This window comes from Pungitius pungitius, chromosome 3 (assembly GCF_949316345.1).
Source record: "Pungitius pungitius chromosome 3, fPunPun2.1, whole genome shotgun sequence".
Lineage (NCBI taxonomy): Eukaryota > Metazoa > Chordata > Actinopteri > Perciformes > Gasterosteidae > Pungitius > Pungitius pungitius.
Genome location: NC_084902.1, coordinates 7,506,188 through 7,533,868, shown reverse-complemented (window position 1 = coordinate 7,533,868; position 27,681 = coordinate 7,506,188). Strand labels below are relative to the sequence as shown.

Below are 27,681 nucleotides of genomic sequence, written 5' to 3'. Positions count from 1 at the left end.
TTTGCGCTTTCTTTGCTGATGATGAAATTTCTTCTGGTCAAAGGCTTTGTAGGCCAAGTGGTTGATTCCACTTCTTCTGATGTGTGATGTTTGTGTGTTATTTACAAAATAATATTTTGGTTTGCTTTTTTTTATGAATAAAATAAAACTATAGTAAAATTGTTGTTTGAGGCTCTAATAAAAACTAAAGATATTTACTTTTAAACCTTACAAGTACTCATTAGCTGGCAGAAGTCATTGTGTAGTTTTGTATTACTGCAACATTACCCTATAAGCAGTATTATTTTAGTGTTTTTTCTGGCTGAGAGGAAGACATTAAGCAGCTTGATAGACTGATATAAACGGTCAGTTATAGATTAGCTTATTGTTTGTTTTTCTATGCTTATCACACGTTTTTTTATGTAAGTTAATAACAAAGTAGCTATATACCTGGAAGTATAAATACAACACAAGTACAGTGCAGTACAAAAAAAATGATCTTAAAATACGTTGTCTTATGAATCAGTCATGAAAGCTTCAGTGAGTCGTAAATAAACCCGTTTCTGATATTCTACATGTGCGGATGCAGAGAAGTCGCGGAAGAGTTAAAAGTCAAAGACGTATACGGGATTTTCTTCTGCGACCAAGGGCGTGCGCACTCCCGTCAGACCGTGAACGCGAGCTTCACGCGCGCTCCCGTCTGAAGGCGAATGCAGCAGCCAACGAAAAAACAAGCAAGCGGAGCCGGAGAGACAAGACGGGCACGGTTTACCTCCACATCACAAGATCTTATTTTGGAAGCGGAAATTTCACGCCCTGTTGGGTCGTGTTACCGTTAGAGAAGGCCGAGGATATCCACGGGCAGGAAACAATAGGGTGAGTTTAAATAGTTTCCAAATTACGAAGCCCGTCAGGGACGAAGGAATCCGGGCTTTTAGGTGGGGGAAAACGGCGATGTGGCTGTAATTTCTGCACCTCCTTTTTTATGTCTCAAAATGGCGGCCAGGCCGCTTGGACCGGAGCAGCAGGTACCTTGTCAGCGGAGTTTATCCTTGTGTCCGGATAAACATTTCTGTGCACTTACCGTATTTCAAGGAGGCCCCGGTCGGCAACCGTACGTGTTAATTTGTAGCTAATTGAGCTGGAATGCGTCGTATGGCCTCGGCAGTGCTCGTCGGGGTGACGGCAGCGAGCTAACTTTCTGACTGCATCGTCGGTGGCGCTAACTCCGCTAACGTTAACTTTAGCTAACGTTAAGCTAACGACAACAGGGCACCGGTCTAAGCGTTAAGCTGCCACCGTCGGCAGGTCGACCCAAGGAAACCTGTCAGTGGTGTGGGTACGGCTGGGTGGATTTCCCCCGCACTTGCCCCCCCCCCTCCTCCTCCTACCAAGTTGTTAATAATCAGTAATTAGCATAGTTATCGCAGCCTGTCACCCGTGGGGTTTTTTTTATTGTTGTATTAAAAACCTTTACGACCTACACCAAACGATCCCACTACGTCACTGCCAGATCCCAACTATAACTAAATGTAAATGCTTTCACCGTGAGGGTATTTTTGTTTGCAAGTCGCCGATCGTCGCAGCTTCAACACCCACGAGCTGTGGCCGGCGCTAGCGTTTTAGCGAGGGGCGTACAGCGACGACTGTGTACTGTTACTTCATGGGGGAGGAGGAGGAGGAGGAGGAGAAGACGTTGTAATTGAATATCAGACCTCCTTGCCGCAGGTTTAGTAACGTGACGTGCTACCGGTCATTTCGCTGGTGGATCCTGGCTGAAGGGGCTGCAGCTCGCGGCGTCTCTGCGCCTCTCGGTCCGCTTCATGCGGCTTGTTGGCACGCTGTTGGAAAATCTGGGTGGAGCACATCTCAAGGCGATCTCAGTTTTGTATGTATCTCATCTTCCCGGTGCTCAGGGGTCTGCCTTATTTTTTACGTTTGCTCATGCAGTATGTGTCTGTATGTTCGAGTGATCGGGATGGGGTTAGTTGTTTTATTTTTGACCGATTGCTCACACGGGGATGGATGCAATTCACATCGATTCGATGTTCACTCTCCCTCGCTACCGCGTAGGAAACTATCCTTTATCCTACAGCAAAGTCAGTTTGTTGTTCATGGGATTACACGGTGGTACACTGAATACACGCGAGACCGAGTTTTTGTATTATTAGCATACGTGTTTAGCTTTTTAAATACACGTTTATTGTGTACTTGCCTCTTAAAACATTCAGCAAAGCCATCCCATAACTCTAAGTAAGAATTAAGTGAGTTGAATTTACTGGACTCCACCGGTGCAGACAGGATTCTTACAATCCCAGGCATATTTTGTCACCGGTTTTGAGCGAACCCCCCCCCCAATTTTCTTTTTTTTAACCCTGATATATTCTTAACACGTTTGTAATCCCCCCCCCTGAATTATAATGTGGCACTATTAACGTACATGACATAAATTAAAGTTAATGATATTTCACGTATCAGAGAAGCCAGATTTACAGCTTAACCATGATGTTGAAATTGCTCAAAGTTCAAACTACACTTTGGCCATTGCAAGACCTGCTCTGTTGGCACTTGTTGCCAGCTCAACCACTGCCAAGTAATGCAAAGGGCAGCCACAGATTGTAGCGGTCGTTCCTCAAGAACATCTTTGGGTCAGTTACTGTCAGTACAGTTTAGTGTTTCAACAGTCAACGCTGAATGTGAAAGTATGTTTACCTTACGGGCTGAAGGGCAGCTAGACCTACATGACCCCTTCCTGTGCCGAGCTGACAGCAGCACAAAGGTTATCCTCCCAGAGACACGTTGCAGCGGCAACTGCCCGTCAAGCTACTGTAAAGAAATGTCCGAGCATGTGGGCATGAACGCGACCATGCTGTCAACCACGCCTGGCTGCGGTTGACTATAGATTTAGCTTCTAGTGATAGAGGTCTGCAGAGTAGCCTTACGACTTAAACAGGTTTGAATTGAACATGCTTCATACTTGCCAAATTTACAATGATAACTAAGTGTACACCTCATGTCTAAATTTAGAGCTTTGATCATCTCAAGCTGCAGCGCCTTTGCATGAAGCGAAAACCCTGGAGAAATTGAACAAGCATCTCATGGCTGCCAAATGGAACTTTGCTGGCACTGTATGATTGACCTAAACACACAGGCATGAAGGACGCTAACTGGTCTTTATACAGTTGTTCCCAGTTATGTATACCAGTAGACTCTAATATGTGGTGGATTTGTTGATTCCTGTGAGCTTCCTGTCTGCTTTGTCTCTTGTCCTTCTTTTGAGGGGATTCCCATGTATTGAAAAGGCGGCTTGGTTGGTATTTGATTGGCAACATGCATTTGTTGTGAGGAGATGAGTTCGAAATGAATGACTGAACAGCCAATTCATTCCTACTGTTGGTATGTTAAACCTCCTTTTATTAGCCACTGAAGAAAGACGTCATTAGCTTCATAGCTTACTAAAGCTAGTGGATTGTTACCAAACCACATAACTGACATGTTCACCTTGCAAGTGGCAATGGCTGCAGATTGAAAGCTCAGCCTGATGTTCACTCGGTCAGTGATGGAGCTCTTTGGATGATTTTTGTCAGAGTACTTTTACTAAGAACAACCATTCACAGAAAGTGGTAATGATTAACAGAGAATTCAGCTTTCAGTCCCGCCGTGTGGAGGTTGGTTGGGAATCTAGACAAGTAGCTGATGTCAGAGCAGCATCACGTTACATTGCTTGGGAGAATAAATTAGCTCTGTTGATCCAGCCGATATGACGCCCTGATGCACTATTGGCATTTACATTAGTGTGAGTTGTGTAGTTGTCTCCCGGTGGAGAGATGTTATGCCACAAAGGGATCTTAATAAAAGTGAAATATGGTTGGTGCCACTTCTGAAACTAAAGTTTGAGTTACTTGTATTGTCTTCTCGTACTCACTGCTAATATTTCCCAAATTTGCCAAAACTTCAGTGAAAAACTTAAGCATGCTTTGCAAAAGATCTATAACGAAAATGTAGGCGTTCCAGATTCCAGCTGTTTGAGATGCTTTGCTTTTTAGGCCGGATGATGACATTATGATACCAGCACAAAAGGGTAATCTACATTCCTCAGGGGTGGGCTCTTTTTGTTTACAGGCATTGAAGTGTAGATAAAAAAAAATGTCTGACTGTAGTAGTCTTAATAGTATGTTTTAAAAGTAGTAAAATACTTTGGAAACAATTGCACTGCTCAGATATTATCCAGCATGGTGTCTTCTCTTTAGTGGTGATCCTATTTTTTAGAAAAGTCCAATTCATGCGATAGACTATACAGAATGTGTGCACAGACGGTGTACAGTGGGTGTGGCCCTTGCAGTTTCACACCTGCCCTTTGCTTATTGCACTTTTAAAAAGACAGTCAAAGGGTGTTTTCCAATAACCATTAAAGTGGCAACAGATAAGTTGTTAGGACTCAGCAGGAAATTCTTCTCACGGCAGTTATCATCATCATCTGAGTAAGGGGCCCTTTAATGTACAGTTCTTGCCGCTACACAAAGACCGGAGAATCAATGGCAGAAGGACGCATAACCATTATTTACAGTCAGTGGGCAAATTTATAGATGCGCTGCGGCACGCTCCAACAAGACACGACAGCATTTTGTGCCGAGCCAATCAGGCTGATTATGTGTTGTGCAAACATTTTGCTTAATACTAAAGCCACAATCAAGATTTGCCGAAAGTGGACTCTGGCAGATGAATGGATGCTCACGGGGATGACAGCTGCCAGCCGCACAGAGAGAAGTATCAATACATAGTAGATGACCTCATTTAATGCACCACAGCAGTTTCACAGGTTGATGCTCACGGCCCATGTGTGTTGTAGTGGCTGTTTTGTGTTCAGTATTCAGTTCCTTATTGCGTTCACAGTTAAGCAGATGTTTGAACTGTTGTCTTATCAAGTGTTGAGTGCCTACTTCGGGGGTCTTAGGTTAGTTGTTAGGTTTCTACAAATGTGTGGATTTTGTTTGCAGAAAATTTCTCTGCAGAAAATCCCGGGTGTTTCCAACACGCTTTGACTACTCCAGACGCATCGACTTTCATTTGCTGCTCCGGATGTAGTTTTGTCAGTTGGTGGAAGGTCTCTAGAAGGAGGTAAATTGGCTTTGTTTGCACCTTTTTTATTTACTGATTTGGCAGAGATTTAGTCAGACTGGTCCCAGTAGACTAAGAGGCTTATTGTTGCTCACAGTTAATATTCTAGTGTGTACCTGCTTTGGTAAAGTGCTTTTCAAAACCACAATGCAGTGGGGAGGGGGGGGGGGGGAAAGGACATGGTCACATTGTTTGGGCTAAAGCTTCATGGCCCTCAAAACCGCTGATTTTTGTTACCACAACACAACCGCACAGCTCTGGCCAATTAATCGACAAAAACTTGTCATTGTATCAGCCTTTGAAAATACAGTTTTTCTTTGGCTTCTAACTCGAGTGAATAAAACACTCCTAATGTAGTTTTGGTAGCATTGTCTCAGTGATGCTTCCGAGGAGCAATCCTAATGAGACAGTCGGTTTCGAGGGATCTTGTGGGCCCAGCCGTTACTCGGCCCCGCTGCGCTGTGTCCGGGCTTTCTTTTCTCTTTGCAGCCCAGGAGTTGGAGTGCGTTGCTTGGGGAATGTGGGTCAACTCCTGTATGATCACTGAGACAAGAATTTGCTGCAAGAGCAGGCCCAGAGCGCAAAGACTAGACAGAGACGACAGGCAGATTAGAAAGGTGGAGCTGAAAAGCAAATGAGGAAGTGGTTTCCATGAAACGTTTGCTGGATGTGCTTCGCTTTGGGATTTCCATTGTCCTTCTGGCTATAAATGACAGTATACATATTTTGTGTTTCTCGTTTTTTCCCATTGTCGACAGATTCTTCAGTTTGTTTTTTACAGAATATTTGCAGACATTGCAGTACCTCTCTGGCCTACAAAGCCTTTCGTCTCCCGGTCTCTTCATGTTATCTGTCATGCATACCTAATGCTAAATTTCACCTCTCTCTATTTTTCTCTCTCTCTCTCTCTCTCTCCCACCCCTCTAGATGCAGTGTGGACTTTGCTGGTGACTGGTCTGCAGGCTCTCCGCTTCTCTTGTCCCTGGAGTCAGCCAGTTGAGGGGGGCAGATTCCTGCGTTCCCCTTCTCTCAATCTTTGTCTGGACGAAACCCACGGGCCGCCATTGGAGTACGCGGCGCATTCTCGCCTGTGTTGCTTGGATCAGCACCGCTCATCTCCTGACTGAGGAGAGCGCAGCAGCTGCCCTCGATTTCCCTTCTACCGACTGGTCCTTCCTGAAGCCCGTCTACACCGCCCCATCACCATGGTGCTGTCGCAACGGCAACGGGACGAACTGTAAGTCGCCCACACAGCATATGGCTGAGTTATGAAGATGTCACATTTGAAATATGTGCACTGTATGGGTCAATACCTTGCGGTTACAATGATGTGTATTTCTTGCATCATGTGATTAGACATGTTTTCATTTCACCAGCTCACAGCCCAGTACAACCACATTCTTACAATGCAACTTGCTTTTCTCAAAGCAGCGAAAGCGCTCAAATGATTTAATGCACGTTCCAATGAGTCATCTTTATATCTGGGCCCTATTTATGTTCATATATTCACACACATCATTATCATATTTATTGAAAATGTGCCGTTGTGACCTTTTTTTAGGTTAAGCTTTGTGCTGCTTCTGCCCTAAAATATACTGCAATCCAAAGTGGTTTCACAGGAGCAGGGTAACTGAAAAATCGCTTCCTAAAAATGTCTGCCATAGTAGTCGACAGATGAACTGATATCTGGAAAGTGAAAGAGGAAATGATAATGAGGGAATTGTAGCATGATTGTCTGTGAGCTTAGTAATTAACCCCCGAAGGCGGGATAAAAAGTTAAGGTAACTCATTGTGAGATACAAGGTCATGAAAAAGCGCTATCATATTGAGCGTTAGATCATAAGCTTCTCCTTCCACTTGAGACGTTTGTTAAAACACATTTTAATAAGAATATTGTTGTCTTAAAAAGAAAATGCTGTTTATTTTTTTCAGACTCACACGGTTCATAACATACCTCCCGATGTTTCTGTGTTTTTAGATTAACGCTGTGGGTGTGGTCTGTTGGTATGGCGAGAGCTATTGGAATGCTAATCTTTCTTGTTATTCAGTGGAAGCTGCAAGGGACTCCATTGCCACTCTTTTCTCCTCCGTTGCACAATTCTCTGGCCCTGTGTAGCTTACAGGAAACTGGTTTGGGACCATCACACCGCTTGAGTCAATCCGTTGCATTCTTCCCGTAGGAGATGTTGCTTGGCTCAGTAGGTGCTCATTGAGTTTGTCGTCTATAAAGTGCACGTAAGATCTTGCTTCCTAAATGGCAGCCTCTTTTAGGGGAGCCTACTTGAAAACCAAGAGGCCCACTTTGAATCAGGCCATACAGCAGATGGGGTAAGGGGAACAGTGACTGGTGCACTGCTATTCATGTTAAATGTTTCATTGGGCCCTCCTTTCTTTGTCACTGCCTCTTTTTAACACCAGGGAGCAGACAAGTGGATTTAGATGCCATTGCATTTAGGTGGTCGGCGCTTTAGCAGTTTGAGAACTAATCTCTTTTTACAAATCACCACATTTACATACAATGGCCATGCTGGACACTGAAATTGTTACAGACTGCCAAGATAACCGCTTGCTTTGTGTGCATGTAGTAGCATAATAAAAAACAATTATTCAGCGCAATAGCTGTTAGCATAGGCAAATGGTAGGCTGATGTTTTGCTTCCTTGTGGAAAAGCGAGACTTAATAGTGTGGTGATTAATTAGTAGTGGTGCAATAACTCTTATAACACAAAACTCATGGCCGAGTCACGGACACAAATGGGGGGGGGGGAACTAATATAACTTCAGAGATACCTTGTTGGCTGTTTTTGCTCCCTATGTTAATTGCCTTGACTGTTCATGTTGTTGTTCAGCAGCTGGTCTATAAGGCTCCACACAAACACCATCCCAAAACAAATCTTGTTAGTAGTTTTGTGTATTACACGCTGCTTAGATCTAGTGTTACAAAGTCACTGATCCTGGATCAACGGTTGTATTTTACACTGCTATTAACTAGGAATGGACACTCTTTGGTGAAGGCCCAAAAGTGTTTTAAAAGGTCTCCTTTTTTTTTTTTTTTTGCCTCGTCCAGATGGAAGGCTGGTGCATGGTTCTGCGCCTTTACGACGACGGACTTGTCATATTTGTCCCGTATTTTCCTCAAACTTTGTACATCCGTCGACCGGCAAACCGACATTTGAGGAGATCTCCCTCAGTGAATTAGAGGCCATCCGCGCGTCCTTATAGTCCGCCAATGACTGGTCATATTTCCGTATTTGATTCATTCTCTTGTAATTCTCTTCATTTTAAAATGACTGTATTATGTTTCCCTGAAAACACAGAACCATAAACTAGGCTTAAATACATATTTTTCCCGGGGAACTCGAACGAAAAACTGCAGTTCATCCTTGTGTTTTTGTTCTTTCTGTGGACATTGACCCACTCTTGACATGATCCAATAGGCAGAATAACATTTATATTGGCAGTGTGGAACAACATATTCTATAAAAAGAGAACATCTTTGTCCCCTGGATGTGTTCTGTTTTTATCAGCACTCCAGTCAGATGCTTGGATTTGCGTAGCATCCTCACAACAACCCATTTTTATGAACACGGCAAATGAAAAGCGCATTTGTGTTTCTTACCAGGGTCAGGGGACTCGTCCCCGCTGGCAGCAGCAAAAATAGAAGCAGAACAACTGAACAGAACAGAACTGCTCCCCCGAAAGACCAGCAGGCAGCCATGTGCAGATGGGTCTTTGCCTTTGAACGCTCTCTTTGCTTAACAAAGAAACTGCCCTCAGCCCTCTCCATGTCTTAGGCTACTAAAAGGTTCATGTGATTTTTATTTTTGTATTATTTTCCATTGTTTGCTGTGAATGTGATGACACAACTTCTTTAATGCCAAGATCTGGGCCATCGATAAGAAACAAATGTGATTTAAGCCATAAAGGTTTGCGGTGTAGTTTGCCCGATCAGAACTATGGCATGAAGACTGCGTGTGGGCAAAGGACATGGATTTTATTCAATGCTTTTTTGCAGTTGCATAACGATCTACACGACATATATTCGAGATGTGGTAATGTACAAGCTGATCCCGATTCAATTCAAAGAGCTCCCATAAGATTAACAAAACAATTTTCTGAAATACAGCTAATGGATTCATTTCCTTTTGCCTTCTTTTTATTCAATATGAGTGATAAATTTTAAGAGGCGTGTCAACTGGAGGGTTACGTTTCCCAGCACTGCAACAACCACCAACTGTCAAAAATTAAATGACTAAATGCTGCCCTTGTATACAAATAAGTAAGCTTCTCATCTCCCAATTCCCTGAAATTATATAAAGAACATTCAGTTCTCATACAAAAATAACCTGTGATAAAACTATACATACAGTGATAACGTGAGCTGTTAGAGTATATTCTTTAACGGCGGATGTCCGGCACAGCTTTGTGACTTCCATCCACTCAACGTTCAGCGTTGGTTTGGTTGTAAATTGTTCATAGGCCTGAGCCCGTCACACCGGTGTATAACCGTAACAACGGATGTTGCTCTTCGGCAATCAGCAGAATTTGGTTTTACAACACGGCACCAAGCACACAGCGGCCAGAGCGAATTATCTTGTGTTTTGAGACTCATGGTTATAACACCATTTAATAACCGACAACAAACGCTCTTTAACAGGGTAGAACACCACGGCACAACAATTTGTGACACATAAATCATTTGTAACACTAATTGTACATTTACAAAAAAAGAACTGCATGCTGGGTACGGCCTGCCCGCTTTTGTAATAAGAAACAGTCACTTAACGTTGTATGAAAACACTGAAAAGAGTAATTCAGGAAGAACGAGAGACCATAAATGAACGTACTCAACTTGTGCCCAAGAGAGGAGCTGTGTGCTGTTTGGGTGAGAAACTCCCGAATGCACACACAACTTTTGGGCAGATACAGGTTCAGCAGGTTTTCTTTCCACCTTTACAGTTGTCAGTTGATATCCATTTAGCTAAAGAGGAACTTGGGTGTTTGTTTTTGCAGTAGGATTTGCGTGGGAACATGGTTTGTGCTGTGTACCCACCATCGCATTTAAAGCATCACCATTAACGGCTTGTTCTTGCAGGGTATCAGTCACTTGTTTATCAGTCAAGCAAGATAAATGGATTGATTTCAGTTTTCACCGGGATCCAACTATAACTATGCAATTATGCAAGCCCGTCATATGATTTTTGTGGAATGCTTTCCCCTTTAGGAGCAATCAGCTGTTCAGCACTCTGCTTAAGACTGAGGAATAAGAGTTGCCTTTTTAATACTCCATTTTCCTGCTTCTCATATTACACAACCTCAGCTTTGCTGAACATTTCTCTTATCTTATTAGTTTCTTTACTGATGTGTCAAATGACCATCTTGGACATGTGAGACGAGGCTGGCTTCAGCTAATTAAGGGTTCCTGGTATTCCTCATACTGTAACTTGGCCATTCCATTGGTTCCTTTTTGTTTCAATAGGTTTCAATAGTCACACAGACTTCTTGTGGTTCTTTCAGTCATCAAATCGCTTATCTTACTTGTTATAGACTTCCCATCGACGCCTTACATTTCTTCAGTAAATTGTAATGCTCTTCACACCAGTTCTCCAAAAGATTCCCAGACTCCTCACTCATGTCTTAAATGATGTTTAAATTAAGCTTCAAATCACAGAAGTTGTCATGGGCTCTTTCCTTCGTATCAGAACTCTAGAATCAAACCGGTCCCCTCTCACTCTGGCGTGGGAAAAAAATGCATGCATTTATTCATGTAAGGCCATTCTGCTTCTTCCAAAGTCAAGCTTAAACACTAAATATGACCCCTCTGCTTGGGACCAGATGAGAAATCTCTTTTCAATCATGTCTTGTTTTACCCCTGTGCTCCCATACACTTACAACATGACAAGATCTGTAAAATATCTGTTCAAAGCTGCACATTTTGTAGAACTAACTCAGTTTTTTAGAGTACAGTATTTACTAGAAAGGGTATTTTCTTTTAATAATAGCAGTGCTGCCATATATCGCCTGTGGCCTTGCTGCTTGAATGCTTAGCAGAGACACTGGTTACATCACTAATGACACTGGTCCGTTGTTTGTGGCTGTTTGCACCGTGGCCATCATCTTACCGAACAAACTCTAGCAAAGCCTTCAGTAGGCAATATGAAGGAGAAGCATAACCTCGTCTCATGGTGGTCATACAGTAGTTTTCTAACAGTGCATGCCTTAAGTCTTTGGCCGATGTGAGTGAGTCGGCAGGACATGAATTGTGAATGTGCAGGGGGACCTTTCAGGGAGCAGACTCTAACTTCCTTCTATTAAACATTAATCAGCAGTTTTGAAAGATTGAACAGGTCCAACATTGTCTGGTCTAAGAGGACTTCCGCACACAGACAGATGTATGGCACAGGCCTTGATGGCCGGGCAAGCGAAATCTCCTCCAGTATTTCCGTATTTTCTTTTTCAGGGTGTTTGTCAATGTGTGGCGCTTACATCAGCAGACAGAGATTTAGATTGGATTTTTTTTTTTTAAAGCAGGCCATACATTGACAAACAACTGTTAGTGGCAGTGCTCAGGTGGTGCGTGAAGTGTCACAGCGCTTTTCATACAGCGGGCGGACGCCATTGTCTTCTCCACTAATTTTGTGTTCAAACTCTGCAGCAGCCGTGCCACAGGGGTCCCCCTGGGTTCACTCAACTGTGCTGTTGGTCATACTAAAAAGCCCAAACATCGGGGAGAGCTAATCCAATGACCACTGAAACAGAACAGCCCAGCCACCACCAGTCTGCGGCCTAATCTGTTTTGACCTAATTGAGATGCTCTTTATGTATTATCCAGCACACTTCAAACAACTTAGAGGCTAAATGGTTTAGGTCCTAAAACTGCTCGTACACGTACTAGCAGAGCCTCCACACTTCTCCCTCACATAAGTGTTGCTGGTCTTTTTAAAAACGATGGGAAAATGAATCATCATGGAGCATTAATTGGAAGTGATGTCAAGGGTCGGGTTGGGGGGGGGGGGGGGGGGGGGACGACGACTCACTTCTCTCTTTCCAGAAGGATGATGTCATGCATATGTTTCTGTCTCTGTGTCCCAGAATCCAGGAAGCCCTCACTATCCAGGAAGGCTTCATAGGACATGAGAGCAGCGCTGTATCAGAGTTGACCGCATGCGAGAGCCAAATAAGTGTTATTAAATCACACAACGTTACTTGCAATGTAAGAAGACTTTGCCGTTTTGGGAGAGTGTGGCTTCCAGCCTTCCCTGAGAAAGCCATTTGATCTCATTGGAACAAGTTTACAGCTACAATGTGGGCTTTCAGGCTCTCTATTGTTCTTCTATCCGCCCTCTCTGTCCATGTACTGGCCCTGCCCTCTTTTAACTATCTCCCCATCACGTCATCTAGATATGGCTGGTTACCATGGACACCAGACATATCTCTCTTCTCTCCATTCTGTGGATATTACTACACACATCCCCACACCCCCCTTTTTATCAGTCTTTGGGGGGTGGATAAATTGAAAACTGCATTATCAGGTGTGTTTTAATAAGAATATTGCAGCGTTTGCTTGAATAACTGAATCTTAAAAGATGCCCACCATGACAATGTGGCTCCGTACTGCTTATCTACCTTTCTGAGTGCATCAACAGGAGCTGTTATGTATAAATATTAACCCCCAAGTGGTTCACATGCTTTGTGTGGTTGTTTTGTGCAAATTGTACAGTGTGGAGTTCTTGCACCATGCAAAAACTCATTAAAGATTTTGAATATGAATATGACTAACTCGTGCCCTCAAGGGACTTAAACGCTTAAATTTCCCTGGTTTGCATGAAACACCATGCAACTCACTCACGACCTCTGTGAGTCAACTTGTTATACAAGACTTGAAGGGTGTGTTTAAGGGCGTGGCTAGCTCGTCTACCCAGACGCTGTCTATTCTCGCAGTGTTCTGTGGTTTCCTTCAACTTAAACGCGTTCACACTGGTTGATGTTTTTGAAAGTGTGTTTAATTTTGGTTGCTTATCTATGTCTCAATCACTTGGCTCCACCCTTTTGTCACTTCAAGTTGGACAACATTAAAAACGTATAAACTGTGCCAATTCAAGTTTCTAATCAGCGTTCCCCTAACCAATGGTGGACGTAACGGCTGCTGCAACCTCCTCTTATGTAGTGTGTGGCTCATACACACACACACACACACTCTCCTGACACACCCACACCGCATCAAAGCCTTTTTGTGCCCTAACTTGCCTCACCTGCTGCTTACCTTGACTACTGAGGCAGGCAGGCTGTCAGAGGACAAGATAACCTTGCGCTATAATAAGGCCCGCTCCTGTTGTCATGGGGATTCAGGTGGGCTCAGGGCAACGGGGGGTTTCAGTGCTTAACACTGACCAAGAGGGCACAGGGGGCACCGGCTGGGCTGACAGATTGTACCCCCCACCCCCTACATATTGGCACCTCAAAGCCTTGCCTGCCTGACAGCTTGTCTGGCTTCCCTTGGCATCAATGGTGGGGTTTGCTGTGTGCAAACACAGGAGGGCAAGAGACGTTGTGTTAATATTGGGGAAGAATTACATTTTTATTAGACATTCATGAATTCTGTGTCTTTGTTTGTGCTCTTCACTTCAATTTGCCAGTTTTTTTCCCTTTCCTGGCCTGGAATAGACAAGTTCATTATTGAAGTCAAAATAAACTAATTCGAAACCAACACTAAATAAATAACCAGCGTTCACATGATGTTTGATCATCGAAGCATTCCATTAGAGCCAAACCAAGACACTGGTGAACATAAGTGAGTAGCTGGAGTTTCACACAGTACAGTTTCTCTCAATATCACTCTATCTATTGGAATTCCAGCTAAAATATGTCTGCACTACTTAAGTCAATGCCTTGATTATACATCTACAACAGATAGATGGCTCTGAATATGTAGAATAAAAATACTTTTCCTACCCTCATGAGAATCATATTAAAATCAAACGACACCTGTATGGGAATGTATCTGTACATCGCTCTTCACGTATTTCAAATCGTTGGATTAAAAGCACTGGCTACCATCCCCCACCTTCTTTGTACCCCGCTTTCTGAATGGTCTCACTATTTTTGTCTGCGAACTTTTGCATGAAAAGTGGATGAACTCCCATTAAATTAATAATTGTGTGCGAGTATGTGTTGGTAGGATGTACGCTGACTCTCACCCCCCCCCATATCTACACCATGGGGAGTCATCCCCTCTCCTTATTTGCCCACAGCAACAAGGGCTCATTATAAAAGCCAGATAGATGTGCTTCAGATTTGTGTGAAATGTGTGTGTGAGTTAGTGTGTGAAAGCAGGGGACTGTGTATTGTTGTAGGTGCTGCTAGCCAGTATTCCTGCATACCAAGCATTTTTGTTATTATGAATTAGAACCAGACAAACACTGGATCTGTAACATTTCCATCTTTTGTCTGACACATTTCCTCAGCATGCAACGCGTCTGTCTTTGTTTTACAGTGTTGAATGCGACAACTTTGCAACCACTATCTTGTCTGCTGATCGGGTGAACTAATTACGGGTTCTCTTTGTCTTTTTCAGAAATCGAGCGATAGCCGATTATCTACGTTCCAATGGATATGAAGAAGCATACTCCACTTTCAAGAAGGAGGCGGAATTAGATAATGTGAGTAGATTTAGGGTGGACACGCATCCGCACAGCCAATCACAACCAATTTATACCAACAATGTGCCTTGATTTCCACTTTATATTTCTCATTTCACTCGACCCGTTCTCGGGCGTGACCGGGAGCACCTGCAGCCAATTATAGTTGTGTGTCCGATTAGGACGCCATGCTACAAGCTGCTGCTAGTTTATCTTGAGAGAGGCTTTAATCACGTCTATTACATTTACAATGGAGTGGGACATACTGTTTCTTTAGTTTTACATGATTGACTTTACCCCCTGCTGAAATGAGATTGCATATGTTTGAAATGCACTCACCTATACTTACTATACTTGTGGTGTTTGATATATTGCTGTGGTGTATATTAATGTCATATATGTGCTACGGGTCTTGGCATTGAGTTCATAGTCAGTGGTAATGTTGTTGTTCCTTTATTACATTATATTGAGAGCTGATGCGTCAAAGCAAAAAAAGTAGAAAGACCTCTTAATATAACACCAGCTTTAACCGTGATAGTTAAAATATTATTGACTTGACACAGTTCTTAAAAATATTATTCAGTTGTACCCAATTTCACCCTTTTAAAAAATGTTCTGAATAACACAAAGCGGTGCTAGAACCTTTGTGTAATTTTTTGTTCCTTAGTTTTATATTGTTTTCCAGTCGAGCCGTTTTAGCCGTGAATGCCTGTGGAATTGGGCTGCATGTGGCTGCCCCACACACACAACTAAGTGATTCTTAGCAGCATTTCCCCACAGGCAACATTAGGCATTTTTATGTTACAGTGGAACAGTATGATTCAGAGGGAATTTAATGTTCATTGTGGCTACTTGAGTAGCAGTATTAAGGTAACTGCTATGAGGTTTTCATAGTAGGAGTAATAAATAGAGGTCAGTTTCGATTTTCCTCGCAGAAGAAAATGTACATACCTGCATTGACAGACGTGTGTGTGTGTGTGTGTGTGTGTGTGTGTGTGTGTGTGTGCGCGCAGGGTTGCTATCCACTGTCAACAGACTGGCAGGCTGCAGTGAAGTCTGGCACTTCTTTGGTGTCTTTGTGTGTGTGTGTGTGTGTGATACGGGCAGGCAGATGGCAGATTATATGATGGCAGGCTTGTCCAAACTGGGTTCCCTGCTCACACTCCATGTTTTCTTTCTCTCTGCGGTCCCTCATATCATGTCTTTGTCTTAATACACACCTCATGTTCGTCTGAGGAATCACTTCTCGTCATTGAGAAGTGTTGAACAGAAGCCTCTGTGGTGCCTGCAGCTCTCCACACCTCGAGGCTTCCTTTTGTTTCCAGCCCAGGCTTGAGGGCTAGCTGTGAAATTGGAGCGCAACGCTAATTTTCTCCCTCACTGGCACTGGTGTCTGTCTGTCAATGTGGGGTTTTGATGCTTTGATGGTTGGTAACAGCCTCAGGGAGTTGTTGTTTGCACGATGGTACCAAAACTGTTGTATTGGTTGTATATAATACCAACGCTTCCCTTTTCTTCCATTACTGGTTTGACGTTTTATAGATGTGCTTCTTTTCTTTGTATTCTACAATAGTAACAGTATATTGGATTGAAATGGCATTGGGTATTACATTGTTGGTAGGTCAAAGCGAGTTAATGGACAACCTCAGGCTCAGTGAAAAGGTGGTCAGGTGGTTCATTAATCAAGAAAAATAACCAGCAGGTTAATCGATGTTAAATGGTTATTAGTCGCAGCACCAAAGGCCTCTGGATGTCATACGCTTGGTTATAATAAAATAAAAAAAAGCCTACAGCTAACTCATGATATTAGCCTGCAGGTGGAATCTGTCTGCCAAGACGCCACAAGTTAACCTCCACCGCTGCCTCCACTACCGGCTGTGTGGCTTTAAGCCGCATAAGTCTTTCTTGTCTGCAGCAGATTAGCTTGTGGGAGAAGGATTAGGACTGGGCTGTGTGGTCACATGCATGTAGTGTGTATGTTTGTGTGCTGTACAGTAGGTTGGCAGTGTCTGGCAGTGAGTGTTGGTGTTAATGATTTACTGTTCCAGCTTTTGTTGCATATTTGCTTGATGTGCTTTTTTTTTTTTTTTTTGCAGAATGAAGAATTGGATAAGAAGTATGCCGGCCTTTTGGAAAAGAAATGGACCTCTGTCATTAGATTACAAAAAAAGGTTTGTGGGGGTGGTTTTCTCCAGACACCAACATCCTTTGTTTCACATTTCCCTCCCTGGTTTGATTCTCCATACATGTGCATGTTTGTAAACACTGAGTTCTCTGCCAGTTCTCTACCATTAACCTGTCTCTGCACACTCTGGGCAGGTGATGGAGCTTGAATCCAAACTGAATGAAGCAAAGGAGGAGATCACCCTGGGTGGGCCCGTGAGTCAGAAGCGCGACCCCAAAGAGTGGATCCCACGCCCACCTGAAAGGTACGCGCTGAGTGGCCACCGCAGTCCGGTCACCCGCGTCATCTTCCACCCAGTCTTCAGTGTCATGGTGTCTGCGTCCGAGGATGCAACAATAAAGGTCAGTGCTGCCGGGTGGGGTTTTGTCATTTCAAATGGGGTTTTTACACAACGTCCTATTCGGAGCTTGGAGTTTGACCATATTGGGTGTTTTAAAGCAAAGAACCATCAGTGGATCCGCTGATCAGTTTGTCGTCTTTGGGTAATGTGACATTCTGGCTAAAACGCTGCTGAAGTTTCTCATGAAAGTGTGTAATGGAAACTCTAAAGGTCTCATGATGAAGCACTTGTCCTGCTGTGCTATGACAACTTAAAAAAAAAAAATTGATGGAAGTGGTTTCAGCGGATTTGTTTTCAGACATTAAGTCGAGATTGGGAGCATTCTTATTGTGTCTATTGTGGCTCAACGTGGTGATCAATTTATCGCAGCTAATCTGAGATTAACTGCTTAAAGCAGTTTTACAATGGTGTCAGAACTACGGTTGCCTGCAAGTAATGTAAAAAAACAAAAGGCATTTTAGTAAACATATTCTCTCTGTTCTTTACCTGCTTGATAAAAATCTCCTTTTTTGGCTCTTGCCAAACTCAACGGTTGTTCCCCATTAATTTTTAACGTATCCTGCGATTTCTTTGCAGGAACGTAAACTGCACTCAGCAGCACAATATCAGGTTGCTATGGTAGCAGCTGAGCTATAAATACTAAGCTGTTAGCCCACATGTTGTCACTGGAATATAAATTGAGCTTTGGTGATTCAACAGTTGATTTAGACAAGCATATCTGTCTGGCGTTAAAGAGCAAAATGTATGCAGGGTCCTCATTTTCCCTCCAACGTTTTGATCTTTTAGTCCAAATCCGTGTTGCCAACTTTGGGGTCTCTAGGTAATTTTCTTGTCAAAAGCAACAAATCAAATTTTTGTGGTGTTATTTGAACCTTTGTTGGTGTCTGACGTACTCTATTCTAGATACACAACCGTTAATGAAGCCATAATATGGTGTAGTTTGAGGTGAATAGAAAAGCATCATATGGGTTTAACAATACTCTTCTCTCCTCCCTCCATCCGTTAAGCAATACCACTCATGCTCTAGCTCCCTTTTCTAGACACACCCACATTACACAGGGCTCTTCCTCTAAAACGTCTGTGTTCCTACATTCCCTGTCTGAACTGCATAGTTTTGTCTCCGGGCTATTTCCGCGGCTCACTGCACAATGCCAATACTCTGAGCTGTTTGTTCTCTATATTTTATTCATGAGACAATGAGAGACACATGTACATCTCCTCCTCAGCTACACCCACACAGCAGGGATTCCACTCTGTGTTTTGGCATCTTCTTCCCCTTTTTACCCCCACCCTTGCCTGCCACTGCAACGCGCCTCCTGCTCCATTTTACCATCCGAGCAATCCGTCCTTGAGGAGAAGTCGGGCCTGGGCCACAATCTAGAATTCAGCCCTGCTCTCTCGCAGCTCTTCCGGCTGCCTCGTCTCATTTTTAACCGAGGAGGAGAGTCATCTTTTTTTTAAATCATTAGCTCACTAATAAAGAGGTGAGGTGGTTAGCGAGCAGAAGCCCTGCAGAGTCTGCGGGACGTTATTGATCCCTGCCGGCACGCTGAGCTGTCAATAGGTCTCGTGTGTTGTAGCCTGCACGGTCGGGTTGATTTTTGTGTCCCCATTTACTGGTTGTAGCTCATGAATGCATGTAACTGCCTCAATGGAAATATGAGGAGGACTTAATGCCTAATTAAATTTGAGTGTGATCTGGAACACTGCATAGAACTCTCGTCTCGATTTGTGATACGGTCACATTTTCTTTTCACCCTTAAAGTTTCTTGGTTATTAGTTTCTCATCTTTTACCTCGTTGTCCGTCCTGTTATCGTGGCCGATTTTTGCATAGCAAGAGGTTACGTGTGCGTATGCTGTGCTCTGATGCGTCAACCAGAGGCTCGCTTCATCCAAACAAGGGCAAAAAGCATGGGTGTCAGCTTACTCATTGCTTTCTCTATAAATATCCATAAACCAATAGAGACTTCGTATTATTGTTGGACTTGGGCAAGTATTCTGCTTTAATGATGCCCTGGAGAAGGGCTTGGAGGGGGACTGTTGCTGAGGCGCCATTGTGTTAAAGTTTATTCATTCCGGGTGCTTTTAGATGCTGCTGCTGCTAAATGCGGTGTTACGTTTGTTAGCCCGGTGCATCTCTTATCAGGTTAGCTGCATTGGACATCTCCAGGATATCCCTCTCCTCCCCTTGGACTTTGCACTTCAAGACCATCTGTCTTGTCTGTAGCTTCCTTTTTGGCGGTAGGCCACAGGAGAGGGTGGTCCCTTCTCCCAGTCCGCCAAAAATCCCCCAACCCAAAAAGATGAACCCAAGGAGGGTTTATCCCTCCATGACAACCCTTCTGTCTGCATGACATCCTTGAAACATAGTGGCCTTGGCGGGCTAGGAAAGGAAGCTTCATGCCGTACGCTCCACATTCTGCCCGCACTCCAACTGGCACGGCTGTATTTGGCACAATAAACGGTCTCTCTGCTTTTACCAGGCCTAACTGTCCTAATCGGCATCCTGGCTCGTGCCTCCCGACCATTAGCAACGGAAATGATCCACAAAGTCATTGATTCAGTGAGTGTGTGCTGTCGGCAAACTGAGAGCTGTGTGAGCTCTTAAGGCAAATGTCATAGTGCTGTGATCGTTTTGGCATATCATGTTTTTGGGGATTGCAATGGTTCTTCCCTGGACCGTCTGGTTCTTCTCGGCTTGTTCTGGTCACTCAGCAGAGAAAATAGCTACCCACAGATGATGTGACTGGTCTGGAGTCTGGATGGGCGTTGCATATAAAGTGATTAGTAAACATCCTCAGAGATATGCAGATTAAAGTAATGGGTCTAACTGGCCCGTTAGTGCAGTTTGTTCTCCTACGGTATCTGTTTACCAAAGCTTATGCATGAATGTGTTCTCTCTTCCAGGTGTGGGACTATGAGACGGGGGACTTTGAGCGCACACTGAAGGGCCACACGGATTCAGTGCAGGACATCTCCTTTGACCAGACCGGCAAATTGCTAGCGTCCTGCTCTGCAGACATGACTATCAAGCTGTGGGATTTCCAGGGCTTCGAGTGCATCCGGACCATGCATGGTAAATGTGGCTTCTGACAGCACACAGGGCTCAGGTGGTGCCCGTTATCCCATCTGATCCTGTTGATGAGCCTCAATCTGCTCCGATTCACATCGCCCGGCGCTGAGGTTCACAACCACCTCTGACAAATTGACACTTTGAGCCGTCATGTCTACCCTCCCTTCCCCCTTGCTTGTAAAGAATCAGTTTAGCCTTCACTAAGCCTACCCACATTTTTTCTTTTTAATATGAGAGTCTCCGTCCCTATTGAAGATGTCTTCGCTGTGTTCTCCTCAGGCAAACAGCCCCCCCACTTTCGCACCCTAATTGCCAAGTAAATGATGGCAGCAGTCTGCGTTTGCCCTCAGGCCCCGCTGATTTTAAGGATTTTTTTTTTTCTTATTGTTTGAATTGTAAGATGGCCTCCCACAGAGCTGCCATCCGCAGCCCAAACAACATGAAGCATTCAGTTCTCCGCTGTCTGCTAGAAGTGTCTTTTAAGGTCCGTCTGTGAAGCAAACATCAATGAGAATTAGTGAAATAAAAAAGCCTTTGTTGCGAACAAACAAAAAGCGATCTGCCATTCTTAAATTTATGCTGGAGTTTGAGATGCTGTATTTTGTTAAAGCGAGAAGCAGATCTCTTTGTTGTAGAGGGTGCTAGCTCTTGGCGCTCTTTCTCAAACGGAGAAGCTAAATTCACACTGCTCAGGGACAAACCAAATCCACAGTCGAGAGATTACTGTCTAAAACAGAGCCTCCGTTTCTTCTCTATCCTCCTTGATACCCATGTCTCCATGAATTATTTCATGTTTATCCACTCAAGCTTTCGCATTTTTATTATAAACCTTGAAAAAAGTGGCGCAAAATTGTAAAATAAATGGGTGCGTAATTGAACAGCAGTTTAATTATCCTCTTCATCCCCAGTCCCCCAGCACTCACAGCTAAGCTGGCCTTTTAGAATATACTTATTGTCCTCATCTGCTTAGCAGCTTAAATATTGCCCAGTGTTTAGATAATTAGCGATCTCTTATTCTCCGTGGAACAGTGTCAGCCTCAGCGAATTGGCTTGCATCGCTTGTCGTTTAATTGGCTAATTACAGCCAAACCCAGCGTTTATTTTGTTGCTGTTTTTTTCTGCTCAAAAAGTTTTAAACGGTTTTACTAAAATCTTACTTGTTATTTTTCTGTTTTCCAGGACACGACCACAACGTTTCGTCTGTAGCCATCATGCCCAATGGAGATCACATCATTTCTGCCTCAAGGGACAAAACCATGAAAATGTGGGAGGTGGCCACAGGGTACGTTCCCTCAGTAGAAATCCTAAAAATCCCCTTCTCCCCCCCCCCCCAAAAAAAATTAAGCGTGATATTCTGTTGACCACATCCACTACTACCAAGTGACTCCTCTACTTTTTTTCTGTGGATTAGCTACTGCGTGAAGACCTTCACAGGCCACCGGGAGTGGGTCCGTATGGTTCGGCCCAATCAGGACGGCACGCTGATCGCCAGCTGCTCCAACGACCAAACGGTGCGAGTGTGGGTCGTGGCCTCCAAAGACTGCAAGGCGGAGTTGCGGGAGCACGAGCACGTGGTGGAGTGCATCTCCTGGGCACCAGAGAGCGCCCACCCCACCATCCAGGACGCCACAGGCTCAGAGGTAAACGGCCGCTAAACCGCCCAAGCCCTCGGGTTTGCGTACTCTTAATTAGGGCGGAGCGTTGATTGACACACTGTAGCCCCATACTCAGAGTTCATTGCAGGCTGATGCTCGGTGTGATCATTCATCAGAGCCCCAGCGGACAATGGACCATCGGAGCCTTTTCAGTGTGCTGACTGACCGTTACAGATTTTCCAGAGGCCGGCATGCGTAGTGGTCAATCGACAAAGCGACCGGTTGTCATTGTACAGCGTGATCCAGCGATGCTGGACATAAACTTGCGACCATGTGATGTGTGTTGAGAGCTGGGAACGCGTCTAAGAATGGTTTGGGATGAAGTGTGTAATACAGACTCCCTCCCCACGCCTTGTTATCTTAAGTGCGTCTAATTTTAAACGGGTCCAGTTTAAATATTTTCCCTTGCAGCAGTTGTCCCAGTCTGACCTGTGTGTTTTGTTTCTAAACTACAGTGAAACCTGTTCAGAACATTCCCAGGTGTTTTTTGGGATGTCTTGGTGCTGTTTTTTTTAATTAATTGTATCATTTTTACTTTTATGGACTTTATTAACTTCACTCTAAAATTATAACACAACCAAACAGTACCGAGTATTTGCATTTTTACTGATTCTCTGATTTTTGCTATATTAGATGCACCTCCCAGCATGTTTGATCTCCATTGATCAGGCAGTGACTGCTGGTTCTAAAACGTCTTTGTGACCCGATCAATTTATTAAAGATAATCTCGCTTTCCCCATGAATGCCACATGTGCTTTATGTTCTTAGTTTTACATCATTGCTTCCGTTTGATGATCTTTTCTTGTTGTTTTTAACCAGACAAAGAAGAGCGGTAAGCCGGGCCCGTTCCTGCTGTCTGGCTCCAGAGACAAAACCATCAAGATGTGGGATGTTAGCATTGGCTTGTGCCTTATGACACTGGTGAGGGGCCGTCTTAGGCTGAACCCCTTCTGTTCTTCATGCATGTTTGTTTAAGTGTTTAACAGGCGTGTGTTCATCTCACAGGTCGGCCATGATAACTGGGTGCGTGGAATCCTCTTCCACCCCGGAGGCAAGTTTATTGTGTCCTGTGCGGATGACAAGACCTTAAGGATCTGGGACTACAAGAACAAGCGCTGCATGAAAACCCTGTGTGCCCATGAACACTTTGTTACCTCTCTGGGTAAGCAGCAGCCCCCCCTCAAAAGCCTCATTATTGTTTGACCAGTTGGTCTCCTGAGGAACCTCGTCGAGCCGGTTTCCCAAATATGTGCTCTAGCCAGAGGTTGAATAGTACTGAAGGAGCCCCGTGCTTCCACCACGGTGTGTTCGCTGTCCTGAGGGTTGCTGGCAGCTGTGGTTTAAGAGGTAGACGAGTGCTCCAGACTTTCCTCGCCTCCCCCCACTGTGTATTTGCAGCTTTTCGGCAGATCAAGGCTCGGTAACTCTCCTGAGAAGCTCTTCAGCCAACTTTTCCTTGGCAAGTCGTTTGAAACCCAGTCCTCTTAAATCCTAGTTCAACCACAGAGGATATCGCTGTGAGCTATTGATGTGATGAATTGTGGAGCGGGGTGGAAAAGACAAAGCACTTTTTTGTTTTGAAATCAGTGAGGAGAAAAAGTATTTCCCTCATTTTGTGTGTGTGTGTGTGCGCGCGCAATAACAAGTGGCTTCCCCAAAGGTGTTTGCGTTCTGCTTTTGAATTGCTCTTTCAGTTTATTCTACATTGTCCAATCAGTAGCGAGCGATGTATTATTGCCTTTAAAGGTATACTGCTATAAACTGGTCCCAGTCAGTCACTTTGTACCTGTTTACCCGCATCTCATCCAGACTTCTCTCGATTTGTCTAGCAAATCTTTTCTTAGGATTTTTTTCTTGTCTTGGCGCTGCAAGTTAATGGCCTTATTCTTCATCGGGAATTACTGAAAAAAATGAAGATGTGGACTCTGATCTGATTTCGAAAACAATGCCATCGGTCATAAATGGTCTTGAAAATTCAAATGGATATTGAAGTGTGAAGGTCAATAAACTGTAAGCTGTGGTGCCAAAGCCCGACAGCAGACCACTGTGTCGTCTCCAGACAGACGGTCCTTACCGAGCTGGAACCTTACCGTTGGTCAGCTGTAACCGTATCTCTGATAACTGAGCAGCATTTCAGACGTGTTGGATTGCAATGTTTTTTCCTTTCTTTTGTTGTGACGGGTTCTTTGTTTCTCCTCCAGATTTCCACAAGGCTGCTCCCTACGTGGTCACTGGGAGTGTAGATCAAACAGTAAAAGTGTGGGAGTGCCGCTGATTTGGACCTCCGAAAGGATTGGACCACCGCCCCCAATTACCCAGGCGCTCCTCTGGATCACACCTCCCCCTCTTGCAATCCAGCCCCCCTCCCCCCTCCTCCTCTTCTCAACTAAACCTCATCCGCACATCATCTCCGGCTGCACTTACCACCATGGTTATTTACCTATCGCGCTCTCTGGTCCAATAACTATTGTCCTTCTATGTAAATTATTCCTGGATGTAGATCGAGCTATTAAATGTTACACAAAAAAGTATTCTTGCATGGTAATCCAAAATTGTATACTGTACATTTACATAACGTCTAGAAGTACCATAGGTTTTCCACAGGGTTGGCCGTCTGTCACACGCAGCCTTACCAACCAACCGAAGGCAGATGTTTTTGACTGGGTGTAAAATGTAGGGCACTAAAACCCCCATAATTTAAGAAATGACAGTGTCTTTATGTGTAAGATTTATTTTGTCTATTTTTTTATTTAGGATTTTTTTTCTGTAATTTCCCTCCTTCACTGTCGTAGTCTGTTGGTGCCTAGCTTGGTGAAACTTTCAAAGAGATGCGGCTGGAAAAGCATATATGATAAGATCGTGTGTCTGTGTGGGGCTTTGTTATTGAAATAATCTCTAGCTTTATAACATCACTTCTCAAGTGTGCATACCATTTCTCTTCATGTGGAACTAGGTAATATTTTAATGCTGTAAATACGAATACTTCAAACTGTTGTCCTTGGACCTCGGGGGCTTTAAAAACCAGCTTTGTACTCTTGTCATGGTAGCACATGAACCACTGCTAGTTAAACCATCCCATTTAATGAAGCTGCAGCAAGGAATGGAAAGTTTAAATGTATAAAAGTGGCTTTGTGAATAACCAAACTTCACAAGGAGCGCCCGATCGATCTCGAGCACTCGGGTACCTCGGGTGCGTCTCCCTCGAGGAGACGGATCGAGTGTGACGTTCCATGTGAGACTCACGTTGAAGCCTCTGTCCGCCCATAGTCCCCCGCCCACACGGACCGGCCGGGGTTTCGGTGTCCCATAGGAATTATGTAGAGCCAGAAGAGGCTCGGTTCTATGAAGGCCGCAGTGAGATAATCCCCCGTAAGAGAAAACGTAAAGGCGTGATAAGGAGTCAAAGTGAGCCCCCTTGGTTTGATATCTGGGATGTGCAAAGATCTTAATTTCTGAGGGGTAAAATATTTGTTCTGCATAATAACAAAAAATGGTTTTGAGTAAAAAAAAAAAAAAGAAAAAAAAAGGTTTTCTGTGAAAATATGAAGTGTAAATTTAGCTTAAGAGATTTGGCAATTTTGTATTCTCACTAAAGGATGGACTGGATGGGAATTTAGGATTCATGAGGAAATGCTAGCAGCAGACATGCTAATTGATCTGTGGGTGCTGTTTTGTCCGATGCTGAGGTGTGTGTTTGTGGTTTTTAAAGCGCTCCTCACTGTAAAAAGAGGCCACGGCGGCTCCTGGATCAGACCCACTGTAAGGAGGAGGATCTCCACCGGCAAAAACACCACAGATCAACTCACACCAGTTCAAACGTCTTCTGAGTGGCTTCCCTCAAATGTTCAGCTTTTGATCTTTGTGGAGCTGTAACGGGAAACTGGAAGGTCACTGTAAACCAGTCCGTGCTGTAGAAACTACCATTCCACTCCCCTCGGAGGACGACACAAAAACAACATCTTGCTTCTAACTGTAGCTGACGAGGTGATTCATTAATCTTGCACATCCCTGTTTTCAATTAATCTTTGGTCCTTTAATGACGACCAAAGGCAACATTGAAATTTACTGATGTTGATAAATGCATAAACGTATAATTTCTGATTTAGCCTTTTCATTCCAATGCAGTTCTTGGCTAATAAAGAATTCCACTGCTGATCATCTTACCTCTGCTTCTTTGCCACTGTTTCCTCCTGCGTGAACTGGATGTGGTGACCTGCTGCTGCAGCTCTGCATGTAAACCTGAAGCAGAGCCGTCAGAACTCTCATTTTAAAGATCTGAAGTGATCTGATCTCATGGTCTCTTGGTTTGGACAGCAAGTCCCACATTGGAGAGATTTGACCTCTTGAGCGATACTTTGAAGAGAAGATCGATACACCAATGTATGAATTGAAGCCGATAAGCATAGCGTTGCATTAATATTATGACCTTAAAATGAAGTAATTATTATTTGGAACACATGTGATTAATTTCACAATAGTGCCACTTATTCAAAAAACTTCAAAAATATATTTTATTCTACAAGACCAATACCGATTACTCAACTAAGATGTTACAAAGATGGGAACGCTTGCCCCGCTGTTTTGCTTCCATTGGTCGTCTAAAACTGCTTTTATTTCTGTCTTTTTTTTAAGTTCAGAAATACAAAGTTCTTGACAGAACATGTATATTGTTGGATATTCTTTCTCCAGTGAAACAATGTTTGGCACAAACACGAAACATCTTTCCTCTCTTCAAACCCGACCCCCAGCAGGAAAGCGGAGAAGCGAACTTCCTGAAACACCAAGCTGTTCCTCTTGCATTGCTGTGGCCTTGGCCGGCTGACTCCATGAGTGCAGGCAGCTCGCCTCATTGGTCGTAGAAAGGCTGGTTTTGTTTGTGGGGCTATTTGAAAGAGCTCTACCTCCTCCTCTGTAGAGGCAATGGGATTGTGGCTTAATATAGGATGTCCCAAAGGAGAAACCCTCTACACGTCATGTCTCTCTTTGGTGTGTGTGTGTGTCCCCTTACGAAGGACTTCTTTTTCTAGCAACTGTTTCCTTCGTCCTAATGTCTGAGGCAAAGCCTTATAGTGGAGAAACAGCTATTTTTTTTTTTAGCCCAATTTGGCATCAATAATTTTAGATGCCTACGTGTTAAATGTTAGCTGAAGCCAAAAAATGGAGACATTTGTCGTACAATCTGGTTTATCTAGAGAAAACGGCCTCCTTTTGTTAGTCTCCTCAGGATCACGCCATGACAAGCCAGACCATAAAATGTAAATGAATAATCTATCCCCTTCTGTGGTTTTACCAAAGGAGGTGGTTAATGGAGGGTCAGGATGATGTGTGGTATGTTTCTTTTGTTACAATTTGTGGAAGAAAAAGATGCAGCACAGCTGCTTGTGTCGCGGGCGATGAAGAAAATGTCCTTTTCCCCACTCAGCAAACTTAATAATATTCCTGGATGTCATCATTGTTTGCAATACAATAAAAGAAAACACAATCTGCATTTGTGTTGTTTGTTATTATACTGAAGGGGAAGTTTATTGGGGGAAACATTTACCATAAAAATGATGACAAGGAATGTCCATTAAAGTGTACACGTGGTAATAAAACAAAGCAAAAAGGTTAACAGTGAAGCAAGGAATAAAAAAGGAATGGTTATTTATCAATATAAAAGTAATTTAATCACAAATTCACAGACAGCTTGCAAT

The 27,681-nt window shown here is 43.7% G+C and overlaps 1 protein-coding gene across 2 annotated transcripts; it reads left to right on the top strand.

Moving 5' to 3' along the window:
- The first annotated feature begins 623 nt into the window (after window positions 1–623).
- Window positions 624–26,151, top strand: pafah1b1a (platelet-activating factor acetylhydrolase 1b, regulatory subunit 1a). Of its 2 annotated transcripts, none has more exons than XM_037458091.2 (11): window positions 624–855; window positions 6,025–6,334; window positions 14,671–14,755; window positions 16,831–16,905; window positions 17,054–17,260; window positions 20,168–20,336; window positions 21,513–21,615; window positions 21,745–21,973; window positions 22,808–22,909; window positions 22,994–23,150; window positions 24,190–26,151. In XM_037458091.2, the coding sequence occupies exons 2-11, from the start codon at window positions 6,303–6,305 to the stop codon at window positions 24,261–24,263; spliced, it is 1,233 nt and encodes a 410-aa protein (XP_037313988.1). In that variant the 5' UTR covers window positions 624–855; window positions 6,025–6,302; the 3' UTR covers window positions 24,264–26,151. The 2 variants fall into 2 exon arrangements, with proteins under 2 accessions (XP_037313988.1, XP_037313996.1); XM_037458099.2 differs by lacking the exon at window positions 624–855 and adding an exon at window positions 1,849–1,867.
- Window positions 26,152–27,681: the final 1,530 nt, after the last annotated feature.

Coding starts and splice junctions, on each gene's coding strand:
- pafah1b1a (XM_037458091.2), top strand. CDS start 6,303: ATGGTGCTGTCGCAACGGCAACGGGACGAACT. Junction 14,756..16,830: donor AGGAGGCGGAATTAGATAAT/GTGAGTAGATTT, acceptor TTTTTTTTGCAG/AATGAAGAATTGGATAAGAA. Junction 22,910..22,993: donor GCTTGTGCCTTATGACACTG/GTGAGGGGCCGT, acceptor TTCATCTCACAG/GTCGGCCATGATAACTGGGT.